General features: G+C 45.9%; 1 protein-coding gene across 1 annotated transcript in view; it reads right to left on the reverse strand.

The window, feature by feature from the left end:
• The window catches only part of LOC137423049 (tenascin), a 143,330-nt gene that overhangs the window by 17,460 nt on the left and 112,223 nt on the right, over positions 1 to 13,647 (reverse strand). Inside the window, exons 10-12 of the mRNA XM_068109823.2 lie at positions 5,277 to 5,407; positions 4,892 to 5,033; positions 3,169 to 3,320 (exon numbers count right to left, since the gene is read on the reverse strand). Of these exons, the coding sequence (XP_067965924.2) occupies positions 3,169 to 3,320; positions 4,892 to 5,033; positions 5,277 to 5,407 (425 nt within the window). The remainder of the gene's footprint in view (positions 1 to 3,168; positions 3,321 to 4,891; positions 5,034 to 5,276; positions 5,408 to 13,647) is intronic.

The following is a 13,647-nucleotide window of genomic DNA, read 5'->3' on the forward strand; positions in this document are numbered from 1 at the left end:
ATTCTACTGTGATTTATTGCAATTTTCCTCGGAAAAATCACAATACCTCAGTGTGCAGAATCCGGTTGCATAAAAGCCTCTGGCAATTGCGCTCAAAGCCGTCTTTCCATCGGTATGGTTGATTAACAATGTTGCTTGAGGAGCACAGGCAGGGATCCCTTCATCATGGGAAAGTTAACATCGGAAAGTTAACTCCCCCACCCCATTCTCCTGGGGTATGTTCCATTACCATTCAGCTTGCTATCACTTGCCAAGCCAGCCAATCCTTATCGACTGTTTTATTTGAGTGCTAGCTTGAGTGCTCAAGCCACTTGGTGAGTGCTCTTCAAGCTTATTGGTAATGGAACACACTCCTGCTTCCTCCTCCTGCTCTCTCTCTCCCTGTCCTACTGCTCCCCGCTCATCCTCCTCTTGCTCCCCTTTTACTCTCCACCTGCTCCCCACTCACCCCTCCTCCTGCTCCCCACTCACCCCTCCTTCTGCTCCCCTCTCCCTCCTAGTCCTGCTCCCCTTTCCCTCCTCCTCCTGCTCTCTCTCTCCTTGTCCTACTGCTCCCCGCTCACCCTCCGACTGCTCCCCACTCATCCTCCTCCTGCGCCCCTTTTACTCGACACCTACTCCCTACTCACCCCTCCCCTCACTCACTCCTCCTCCTGCTCCCCTCTCAATCCTCATCCTGATCTCTGCTTACCCCTCCTCCTCATGCCCACTCACCCCTCCTCCTGCCCCATCACCGTCCTCCTACTCCCTCCTGCTCTCCCCGCTCCTCTTCCTCCACCCCCGCCCCTCTCCCTGTCCTCCTGCTCCCTCTACAGCTCGGGAACAAAGTATGGAAGAGACATATTGAGTGAAAAAGTAACGTCATGAAGGTGGACATTGTGGCCCAGACATATATTTTATTATTGTGCAGGTACATCAGTACATATATTGCACCCCTGCAGGATTCAAAGTTATCCACCTCCGCTTCAGTAATGGATCACGATTCATGGACCAAGCTGTTGAATACATTTTTGTTGTTCTCAGACTTTTGTTTTTCGTGTGTGTGCGTGTGTGTGTGTGTGTGTGTGTGTGTGTGTGTGTGTGTGCACGCATGCTATGGTTTCCAATGCACTGTCACTGTTAAATGCAACAAAAAATACATCCTATTCTCCTTTGTAATAACTGGTCGGTGGATCAAAGTACAAAGTGCGGACCCCACGGTGTCCTGCGGTGTCTCAGTGTCATCTGGTGTGTTTTTTTTTGTATTTTTACCTGAGATCGCATTGTTTCACCTTTTTGTACGATCTGCCTTCATTTATGATGTTGTTTCATTTCATTAGGAAATTGGAGCAATGTTATCTTCTGTATTAAAGTGAATGAGACATTGTTTGTTACTTGTAAAATCGAAGATTTTTCAACAGTATATTGGTCGGTTGCGTTTGTGGTTCTGTCTGTCTGTCTGTCTGTTTGTTTGTCACCAGCCTACAGGTCACAATTTTCAACCGATCTTCACGAAACTTCACTAAATGGTAGAGTTGGTCAAAAGCAAGAAGCCTATTGTTTTTGTGGGTCAAAAGGTCAAAAGGTCAACATAGGCCAAAGGTCACCAACTTTGCTAAATTTCTAAAATCCTCAATTTTCATCCGATTGACTTGAAATTTGAAGAGGGCTTGCATATCTGGACAATGAATTCAACCACCAAGTATATTTGAGGTCAACATAGGCCAAAAGGTCAACATAGGCCAAATTTCTAAAATCCTCAATTTTCATCCGATTGACTTGAAATTTGAAGAGGACTTGCATATCTGGTCACTGAATTCAACCACCAAGTATATTTGAGGTCAACATAGGCCAAAAGGTCAACATAGGCCAAAAGGTCAAAATAGGAAAGATTTCGAAAATCCTCAATTTTCATCCGATTGACTTGAAATTTGAAGAGGACTTGCATATCTGGTCACTGAATTCAACCACCAAGTATTTTTGAGGTCAACATAGGCCAAAAGGTCAACATAGGCCAAATTTCTAAAATCCTCAATTTTCATCCGATTGACTTGAAATTTGAAGAGGACTTGCAAATCTGGTCACTGAATTCAACCACCAAGTATATTAAGGTCAACATAGTCCAAAAGGTCAACATAGGCCACATTTCTAAAATCCTCATTTTTCATCCAATTGACTTGAAATTTGAAGAGGACTTGCATATCTGGTCACTGAATTCAACCACTAATTATATTTTAGGTAAACATAGGCCAAAAGGTCAACATAGGCCGAATTTCTAAAATCATCAATTTGCATTTGATTGACTTGAAATTCGAAGAGGATTTACATATATGGTCACTGAATTCAACCACCAACTATTTTTGAGGCCAACATCGGCCAAGTTTTTAAAATCCTCAATTTTCATCGGATTGACTTGAAAATTGAACAGCATTTGCACATTGAGTCAATAAATAGGGAAACGAACTATTTTTGAGGTCAAAAGGTCAAAGGTCAACTTAAGGGCAACCTTCCAAAATCATCATTTTTCATCTGAAAAATCGTCACTTTTCTTCCTATTGACCTGAGGTTTGATCAAGATTGTCAATTTTAATCTTGATGAAATGGACAATTGGCTGTATCAATGGAATTTTTTTTCTTCAGGGTGGGGGGCGGATTTTGCAAGTATCGTGCTCCACATGACGTCTTCTTGTTTGTTTGTTTGTTTGTGATCCTACTCCTCTGAGCTCCCAATGTTAATCATGACGAAACTTGGTAGAATTACATTTTTCACCACGATACACCTTACTAGGGGTTTTAAACATTCATTTTCTCACAATTCATAACATAAACACACAAGCCACCACCTATTGCAGGGAAGGGTTGGGAGTCCAGAGGTATGGGGTGGGAGGAGGGAGGGGAAGGGGTGGGTGGGAGGAGGGAGGGGAAGGGGTGGGGTGGGAGGAGGGAGGGGAAGGGGTGGGGTGGGAGGAGGGAGGGGAAGGGGTGGGGTGGGAGGAGGGAGGGGAAGGGTTGGGGTGGGAGGAGGGAGGGGGAGGGGTGTGGGTGGGAGGAGTCAGGGGACAGGGTTGGATGAGGGACGGGAAGAGGTGGGAGGAGGGACCCTGCATTGCCCGGCAACACCGAGTACCTTTGCTAGTAATAAATATAGGAGTAAGTTATGACAGATACCGCCAACCATATGTGCCATACCAGCCAGCCTCCTCCATCTGTATCCATATCACAGGAGACCTCCAGTGGTGCCAGCTTGTTGCCTTTGATGTATATGGTGTAAACTCCACTTGCTTGCACTCTATTTAGCATTACCTGTCCACAGTCCCTTGGATATTGGAACCGTGATTGCTCTGAGAAGGGGGGAAAAGAAAACGTTTCTGTTAGAAGAATTTTTTTATATTGCATCCATTAGGAAACCCCTGGAAAGATTGCGTGACACAGAACATCTCACGAGACGATGAAGAATTATCCCATTTGCTATTATTCCAGAAATTTTTTGGAATTTCTCTCCACAATTGTTTGTATCCAATGTACAGTAGTAACCTGTGTCCCTGGAATTTTAGTTTAAAAACGTCTTAAGATGTATCATATTTCTCATTTTGGGAATTTGTTTCTCATTTTGGTTCCATATGGTTTCTCATACATCCGTACACATCCCAACCTTATTCATTATCAACCTCGTTCACTCCATTTCGACACCCCTCTTTTCTTTATTTCACCCATATTTTATCTATCGCTTTTATTCATTATTTTCTTGCGTTATGTTTTCTCCCAAACTGGCATCAGCCTGAATGGGTGTATATAATTGGGGTCCTGTCCTTACGTCCGTCCATCCATTCAAAAAGGACTGGATGATCTTTCATATTCGGCACATGTATGCAATCATATCTGGGCATGAGGCACATCAAATTATTTTGGGATCGGAGCCAAACGTGTTCTGCTGCACACGATTTTGTTTCTGAATTTTGGAAATTTTCAAAAAAGGTACGGCAGGGAATAGTACAAGATTGTGTATGTTTTCTAGAACCATTGTTAATTTATATAGGACTAGCAGAAGTACCCGGCGTTGCCGGGTGGGGGCGGGGAGGTGAGGAAGGGGAGGGGGGGAAGGGGGGAAGAGGGAGGGAGAGGGGGAGGGGAGGGGGGAGGGGAAGTCGAGGAGGAGGAGGGGAGGGAAGGGGGAGAAGGGGAGGGAAGCAGAGGAGAGGGGGAGGGGAGAAGGGGAAGGGAGGCAGGAGAGGAAGGGGGTTCATATATATACTGGTGGGTGAATATGGCTCACGTTTCTGAGTTAAGTGTGAAGCCCAACAGGAAGAAGAAGAAGCCGTACTACCAAATTCGTACACTTCCGGAATTGTTTGATTTATTCGCATTCAAATGTCTGTTGATTGTTTTGTATTTATTTATACGAATGTGTACTTGTATATAACTGTCGTTAATTTTAAAAAGCTTAGGCACTATCGAGCGATAAAAAAAAAAAACTCCAAAAAACGATCTTGTTTTTTTTCAAATTTTTTTTTTTTGGCCGAAAACACTCCCAGGTATTCACTGATGAACCTCCGAATGTTTGACGAAGATCCGTTCAGCTATCTCTGAGAAAAATGGCGACACACACAGACAGACATCTCCCTTGTATAGTAGATGTAGCATCTCCTCGATGAACACACTTTGAATTATTTATTTATATATACTTTACCTTCTCCAAGACCTATACATTAATTTATTTATTTAAATGTAAGATCTACATGTCCCATTTTTGAGGTGTGGATGATGGCTGTGCCCTCGTTTTTCTAGACTGTCTCATGAAAGAAATAACACTTATAAAAAATGGAATGTGTCATAAATGTTATCCAACCAATTTCATGAATATTCACTGAAAAGTAAGGCACTTAAAACAAAGTCGTTCTTTTGTAGTACGTACTGGTGTTAAGGGTAGTGAAGGACAGGACAACTGCTTGACTCAACCCCTGAAGTCCAGTAGTGCGTAGGCTGAATGTGTAATTGGTGTTGGGTTGTAGGTTATTCAACACAACCCGCTGTTCTGTCGCTGGTAGAGACCTCTCCTGCATGAGCACCAGTTAGAGGAGTATGATAAAGAAATAAATAAAGTGGAAAACACACCCTCATCCATATGCAGTCGTGGGGTTTAGGCTGGAGAAACTTTATTCTGAGGGACACTGATGGTGATCAGTTGCAGCTATTAAGGCCTACTCTGTCAGATGTGTCGCATTGCTTAACGTGTGTTCACAATATCCTGTGGCGTGAGATGGAGGTTATGTGGACACATGTACACACCCAAACTATACCTGCAGAACACCCGACTCTGCTTGGTAATTGATTACAAAAGTGGAGATGGCAGCTCGTGGTTTTTCCCACCGCAGCACAGCCCGACGTATGCCCAGGGACACCATGACAAGTCTTCGTGGCGTGGGCAAAGCTACACAGCACACATACATACGATATCATATAACTTACCAATAAAGTTCCATATATTTATTATGCACACAAATATGGCAGAATTTTGACAGACCTCCCCCCTCTCTTCTATACATGCCACTTACCTTCACCGACTCCTACCTCCTCCCAAACCTCCTTCCTTTCTTCACCAACTCCTCCCACACTCCCTTGCCCAACTTTCTCTCATTTATCCTCCTTCCTTCTCTTCCTTTACTCATTTCACCACCCCCATGCATATGTAATAAAAACAATAAAGTAAATGTTAAAATGAGAGCTCATCATTTTTGTGGCATCCATCATTGTCATCAGCTGGCCAAAAAGGCCTTTTCCTCATGGTCTCTGATGTGCTCCCTTCCTTGTCAATTTGCTATTAGTACGACTAACCCCTTGCCATTGTTGGTGTTCACACGTCTCAATAAATGCATTAAAATAGATGATAAAGTAAATAATGAGACTGAAAACATAATTTGGATCAGCTAATTTGACGTCGACACATTTAAGCCAAAGTTGGAATAAAGTAAGTGGCAACAGGTCTTTAAGTTCAAACAGAAAGTGTTCTTGTTCTGCATATCTGAAGTGGAGTTTTAAAGGAGTTTCTCAAATAATGATTCTTTGATAACTTGAGCGAAGAAGATTGGCTGTAATCATGTAATGCGAGTGACTTGTGCTAACTTCAGGCCTCTCATAGGATGCAGCCTATTACCTCTTAAGAAGTTCAAGTTTAGTAATATATAATTCCCTCCAGGTCTTTAAAACAGCTGGTGTGCTGACTCAAGACTCTCTGCTCACCTTCTCTCTTTCATTCCTCTTTTCTCCCGCCTCTGGAACAAACTCCCCCACTCTCTTCAATCCCTGTACTCCCTCCAGGTCTTTAAAACAGCTGTTCACCACCATCTCTTATCTTCCCCCATCCAAAACCTTGATCTTTTCTACCCCCGCTAATTCACCCCAGATCCACCTTGTTTGAAATTCCAACTTCTTTCCTGGAAGTCCTGGCAGTGTCCATATGTTTTATACCTCTCCCACCCCTCCCCCTTCCCATGCCTACCCCCCCCCCCCAAAGCCCTCTCCCTCCCACAGATCTCTCGATGTCTCTCGGTCCCTGCTCTCAAATGTTGTGTTTGTGTCCTTCCCCTCTCTCTCTCCCCATCTTGTCTACCGCTCCCGATGTTATATGTTTTATGTGTCGGTTTGTCTTTCTGTGTGATTAATGTTAGCTCTTTCACGAGCCTCGATGTTGCATACAAAAAAAAAAAAAAAAAAAATTCAAGAGTGGAATACTTTTGGCAGAATCGGTCAAAAGTGCAGCAAAACTGATGTCACACGAGAAAATGGTTACATCATCATGATATCACTGTACTGAGGAATAAGTCTGGCAGGTTGTCATGGTCGCTAACTCGATACATTATCCTGCTGGATAAACTTTGCCAAGCTTGCTGCAGCAGGATGTTGTGTCCTCATCACAGTGTATAACAGTGAATGTAGACCATAACCATGGAGTTTTGTGTGATCTTATGTCACTTGTATTGTGCCAAGTCCGAACGATGTCATATTCCTCCATGAGAATGATGAACAATGCCACACGCATGGAAAACAATTTCCGTGATCTACTAGAGTCCTGAGGGAACAGAACGTTTTGTCTAACCCACAACATTCATTGTTTTTTTAAGTCTACGTCTCTTCCACTTGTTCGCCAAAATTAAATAATGAGCTTGAATATATGTCGCCAATGGTACTTTTTATGTAGGTGGGGTGACATAACTTTCGGGATGACCCTCATACCTTGTTGACCTGAAGGAAATTATGAATAAATGGAACACATTCAGGGAAAAAAAATATTTGCGTTTCCCACACTAAGATTTTTAAAGAACCCTCCAACTCTCGTTTTTTCAATCCAAAAACCACTTGATAACTTCTGGAACAATGCATGCAACACGCTGGAGCTGATCCTTCAAAACGCACATAAAGTCTAAGAACACTTTCTTTGCTAAAACTATGATATGAATAGAGGAGTGCAAATGATTTTGAATACCTACAGTTACACAAAACAGTTGGCTTGGAGCAGCCATGCTTAACATCTTGGGTTACTATAAGGTCATGTTAACACCGAGCCTGCACTTTCAAAAGGATGGAAAAAGCCCATAAAACAGAATACTGTAGTTGGAATTGTGTTTGTGCTATTTCTTGAGAGGGCCCCACTGAATAGGAAAGAAAAAAACAAAAAACAAAACAAAGCTACAGCACACATTGAACAAACTTGTTCTGCAATACAGGGTGTTCCAAAAAGACCTGGACACTTTTGCTTGTTAATATATTTGGAACCACAAATGATACAACGATACGCTTTGTTTATATAATACAGAAGCACAAAGTTTGCTTTATTTTCAGGTTTGGTGTTTTAATGTAAAAGAAAATGGCGATTCCACAAGAGAAAGCTTAGCTGTCGAATGGTTCATGAAGATGAGATCCGACACGTAAGTTCAGGTAATTTCCGTACAAGGTATGAAAGGAATCCGCCATCACAGACTGGCATCAGAGAGTGGTACAAGAGGTATAAGTAGACTGGAAGTTGTCAGAAAAAGAAGAAAAGTACCAGTGACCAAGCACAAGTGCAGCAGACATTGAACAAGTGCATAAATCATTTCAACAAAGTTCCAGAAAATCAATCCGACGCTCATCCAGAGAACTGGGACTACCAACCACCACGGTACACAGGATTTTGCATAAAAGACTGAAGCTTTATGCTGATAAGGTGCAGATTCTGCAGGAACTCAAGCCAAATGATGGACCCAAATGGAAGGCGTTTGCCTTGGAAATGCTCAGTCGCACAGAGGATGACAAAGATGACCGGAAAAGGTCGTGTTCACAGACGAAGCTTGCTTCCATGTATTGGGGAAGGCCAACCGGCACAATGTAAGAATCTGGGGCTCTGAAAACCCCCACGTGGTTATTGAACACATATGCGACAGCCCAAATGTCAATATGTGGTGTGGCATTCTCCATGACGTGACCGCTTGGTGGATCCACTTTTCTTTGAGGAGGATACAGTGACCTCACAAATTTACATGAACATGTTGGAAGTATTTGCCTTCCCACAGATTGAAGATCTGCAACCTGATATCACTTTTTAACAGGACAGTGCCCCCCCCCCCCCCACCCCCTCATTGGGCCTTAGTCGTTTGAGCCGTCCTGAATGAAAAATTTCCAGGTCGCTGGATTGGCTCACACTGACCAAACCTCATGGTCCCCACAATCACCAAACATAACCCCCTTGATTTTTTTCTGTGGGAGTTTATCCAAGATGTTGTCTATCACACCAATGTGGCGAATCTGCAGGATCTTCGTTCTCGGATCACAGCTGTATGCGCACTGGTGCACGCAAACATGATGAGCCGAACATGGAAAAGTTATGTGCCGCCTTAATGTCCTGCGCGCGACAAACAGAGCTCACATTGAAGTGTATTGATGATGTGCACAAACCTTTCAGTTTCTGTATCATATAAACCAAAGGGTATCATTGTATCATTGGTTGTTCTAAATATATTAACAACTAAAGTTGTCCAGGTATTTTTGGAACACCCTGTAACTCCAGCATGGAACACCAGAGTGGTATAAGTTACTTTCGGGTTATTGTTTCCTCCCCTCCTCTCTGTCCTCTTTTTATGTTCATTCATTCCCTTGCGGACTGGGTCCACTTCTGGCCCACTGCCCCCAATTTATGTACATTGCCTCCTTTTAAACCCTGGTAAAAACACGCTACCATGAGCCTAGAATTTGCATTAAAAAAGATAATAAAATTTGTCCCTGGATGCCCCTTACCCACCCTCCCAGTTAACACTTATGAAAAGCATTACGGGCTATTCATCTTGCCATTGCGTTTGACAGGATGGCCAAGAGGTATGCATACCTGCCTCTAAACTGTCTACCCTGGGTTTGAACCTCGGTTCAGCTATAAATTGTCAGCTATATACGTTTCACAGGTAGAGCTATTCATCAATGTGCCTGCCCGTCCCACAGATGGACGTTAAACTGGCGTCGCGTCTGCCTTTATTCGTTGGTGGGGGTTAAAAATCCCATGGTGTCCTTCACGAAGAGCAAGCAAATGATCTCCAACACCCTGAACAAATTAAAAATTCCTTCCCTAAGCTACAGAGTGGCATTCCATCAACATCAGTGGCACAGCTGCGCCCTCAGCCAAATATGCGCTTCCTGCTACCTTGTGCTGCACACGAAAGATGAAGGTCTTGCTATTGGGTGATCCCATGAAAGAATGCAGATTATATAAGGTTGAACAATTGGAGACTGTGCTATGTATATGCAATGGCGTTTGCGATTTTTCTCCCCACTCTCAAGCCAAGTGGGAATAAGACGTACATTGAAGAGCTGTGCCTGCTTTGTTTCTCAATAGCCTCACTAACATGGCAGTCAAACAGGATGGCATAGATTTAGTACACCCTTGGCCTTTGACCTGTCTAGTCTGGGTTTGATTATTATCAAACAGACTCTAAACTATCAGAGTTGTGCTTCACGGGCTAGGTGTTGTAGGGCGAGGCGATGTATTTGTCAAGAGGGTAAGGGCAAGTCCTCAGATGGACATTAAGTTGGGGACTCATTTCCTAGCCTCGACTGCTGGTAGGCATTGAATATTCCACATGCAATGCCTTTCACTGAAGAGTACATGAGGTATTGCCAGTTCACCCTGGCCAAATTCAAAATTCCTGTCCTGACCTACAGGTGAATGAGCATCAGCAACATAACGGCACAAAATGATACAGCTTGCAGCCACAACAACTATCGGGGATGCCTCTTCATGGGGATTGTACCACCAAATTCAAGTCGAGGGCTAAATCTTCCCCATTCTTCCCTGCTGCCCGGATTTGTCAGGGCAGCGTGGTCACAATCAGAGAGCCGGTCGGTTGCTGTGGACTGGCCATTACCCTCTTGTCTCTCTCTTTCTCTGTCTCTGTCTCTGTCTCTGTCTCTCTCTCTCTCTCTCTCTCTCTCTCTCTCTCTCCCTCTCTCTCTCTCTCTCTCTCTCTCTGCGTCTCTCTGCGTCTCTCTGCGTCTCTCTCCTCTCTCTCCTCCTCTCTCTCTCGCCCACTCTCCCCCTCTCTCTCTGTCGCCAACTGCTGGCTGTTGGTGCGTTGGGTGCAGTTTCATGGCCTCTGCTCGTGTTTTGGCATTGTCGCTCCATGCTCATGGTTTGTATCTTTACCCTCCCCTTACCTCTTCTCACCTTTGTGCCGTCTTTTGTGTATCCTCCTTCCACGTTATCATCCCTTCCCCCCTCTTGAGAGTGAGAGAGCACACGTGGTGAGACCGGTAAGGGGTCCCTCTTAGGACGGTCCCCTCTTCGGTTTTTTTCGCTTCGTGTTACAAATAATAATAACTTTTTCCGTTTCTTTTTTCGTAAATATTTTTATTTTTCGTTTGTTTACTGGAGCCTTTTGGCTTCATTAACCCTTTATACATTTATCCTTTGTTTAAACGTGTAAACGATGGCGGATAGCTCTCGTTACACGTCTCTTGAAGCGCTAACCCGGAAACACGGGTTAGTTTGTTCACCTCCTTTGGGAATCGATGCCGAGGCCATTATCCTTGCCGTCAGAGAGATATAATCGGTTTGGATAATGTAAAAGCGGATCCTCGCATGAATAAACGCATGGTAATCTTTGTTTTCACAGTGCCCATGGTTGGTCAAATAGTCGAGCACGGGCTTTTCTTTGCTCCCGACGTGTTTGTTCAGGTATGTCCACTCGACACGCCGGCAGTTCGTGTTTCTCTCTCTAACGCTCCTCCGTTCCTTAAGAACAAAGACCTGGTTACTGAACTAAACAAACTTGGTTCTGTCGTCTCTTCAGTTACTATGGTTCCTGTACGAAGGAAAAATAACCGTTTAAAACACGTCATGTCCTTTCGTCGTTTTGTTTATATGATTTTACCGCGTGGTGTAACCTCTTCAAATGCGGTATTGCCCTTCAAGGTCGAAGGTCACACTTATCGGGTCTTTGTCTCCACAGAGTCTCTAGTCTGTTTTGAGTGTGGTCAATATGGTCATTTAAAGGACTCGTGCCCAAAAAAGTCCACAGATAGAGTCACTAGCATGAATGGTGATGAACAGCAGGGCTCTACTGAGATCGTTGTCGATGATGTAAACAATATGGATGGTGCTGATGCAAACCCCATTGTAGACAAACAGAGAACCAGAAAAAGAACCCTCCCACCTTCTAGCGATCTCAACGAGCCTGAAAATAAGATCTTGGCCGGTCCTCCAACCTTCGCTCAAGTGGTTAGTGAAGGTAATGGTGGAGCGCAACCTCCTCCTCAGCAGTTGCCTCCAGTTGAGGTAATCTCTCAGCCTCCTCTGCCTTCAGAATATTCTGAGCGTAATGTGATAAATGCTGAAAATGTATGTGTTGGCCAGACAGCACCTGAGTCTCTCCAGTGTTCTGAGGGTAAACCTCCAGGTGAGGTTGAGCCCCCATGTGTGTCCCTTGCTGAAGCTTGTGTTGATTGTACCACCCCTCCCTCTGTGGGGAGTGGTGAGTGTGTAGGAACTAGTGATCCGTCTGTGATGGAATCCTCCATTGAGGCAGCTGAGCCTTGTCAAGCTCATGGTCAGCAGGGTGATAGTGTTGAAGTCTCAGATTGTCGCGTTGATGAGCCCGTTGCTTCGGCAATGGACTCTCAATACAACGATTGTGACTCTGATGGGGGTTCTTCCGTTGCCTCACTGAGTGATGGTGAGGCCGACTTCTCATCGGAGCATGTCTTTGGAGACTCTGTCCCTCCTGCTGAAATCGTGGATTTCCTACAAAAAAATTACCATAAAAAGCACGTGAAAATTTGCGATTTCTTCGTTGACACTCACGCCTTCATTAGTGGGGCTCAGGAAGTTGTACAACAATCTGCGGCCCTTCATATTTCTGATCAATCACTGAAAAGACTGAAGAGGTACCTTGTCACAGCAAGGAAATAATTATACCTGTAATGGCTGTGTTGCTGCCTATGTTTTTATGAACATAGCAAGTTTGAAAATTAATGGTGGGCGCAGTCAGCTGCGTAGGTCCCAAACTGTGCAATTAGCCAGGAGGGAAAAGGCAGCCGGCCCGAGAAAGGCAGTCGGCCACGGTGTTGTCTTTCCCGGCACCGTGCCGGATGTCCGAGGTGTATTCCGACACGGCGGAGAGGTGGCGCTGCTGGCGGGCCGACCACGGCTCCGTGACCTTGGCCATTGCGAAAATCAATGGTTTGTGGTCGACAAAGGCCGTGAATGGGCGGCCCTCCAGGAGGTGGCGAAAATGGCGGACGGCCAGGTACAGCCCGAGGAGCTCGCGGTCGAACGTGCTGTACTTCAGCTCGTTGGGCAGGAGTTGCCGGCTGAAGAACTTGAGCGGCTGCCAGGCCCCGTTCACCCATTGCTCATGGACCGCGCCCACGGCGTAGTCGGAGGCGTCCGTGGTGAGGGCGATGGGGGCATGGGGTACCGGGTGGGCCAGCAGTGTGGCGTTGGCGAGGGCCCGTTTCGCGCCGGCAAAAGCCGCGTCCATGTCCGTGGACCAGACGACGTCATGCTTCGCCGGCTGGTCGCGGAAGGTGGCGTACAAGGGCCGCATGAGTTGCGCCGCTCGGGCACGAAGCGGTGATAGAAGTTCACCATCCCGAGGAACTCCTGCAGCGCCTTGACGGAGCGGGGGCGCGGGAAAGCGGCGTTGGCCTCGACTTTGGCCGGCAGCGGCACAGCGCCATTCCGGGTGATGCGGTGGCCCAAAAAGTCGATCGTCGCCGTACCAAAGTGACATTTGGCCGGGTTGACAATCAAGCCGTGCTCGCTGAGGCGGCCGAACAGCGTCCGGAGGTGGAGAAGGTGCTCAGCTCTGGACGTGCTGGCGACGAGGATGTCGTCCAGGTAGGTGAAGAGGAACGGCAGGTCGCGCAGCACGCCATCCATCAGGTGCTGGAACGCCTGCGCCGCATTTCTGAGGCCAAAGGGCATCCGGAGGAACTCGAAGAGGCCGAAAGGTGTGATCACGGCCATCTTCGGGATGTCAGCCGGGCGGACGGGCACCTGGTGGTACCCCCGAATCAGGTCCACTTTAGAAAAAATGGTCCGCCCCGCCAACCGGGTGGAAAAATCCTGGATGTGCGGGATGGGGTACCTGTCGGGGGTAGTGGCGTCGTTGAGGCAGCGGTAGTCGCCGCATGGCCGCCATCCGCCCC

The sequence above is a fragment of the Myxine glutinosa genome, chromosome 3 (assembly GCF_964187855.1).
Source record: "Myxine glutinosa chromosome 3, kmMyxGlut1.1, whole genome shotgun sequence".
NCBI lineage: Eukaryota > Metazoa > Chordata > Myxini > Myxiniformes > Myxinidae > Myxine > Myxine glutinosa.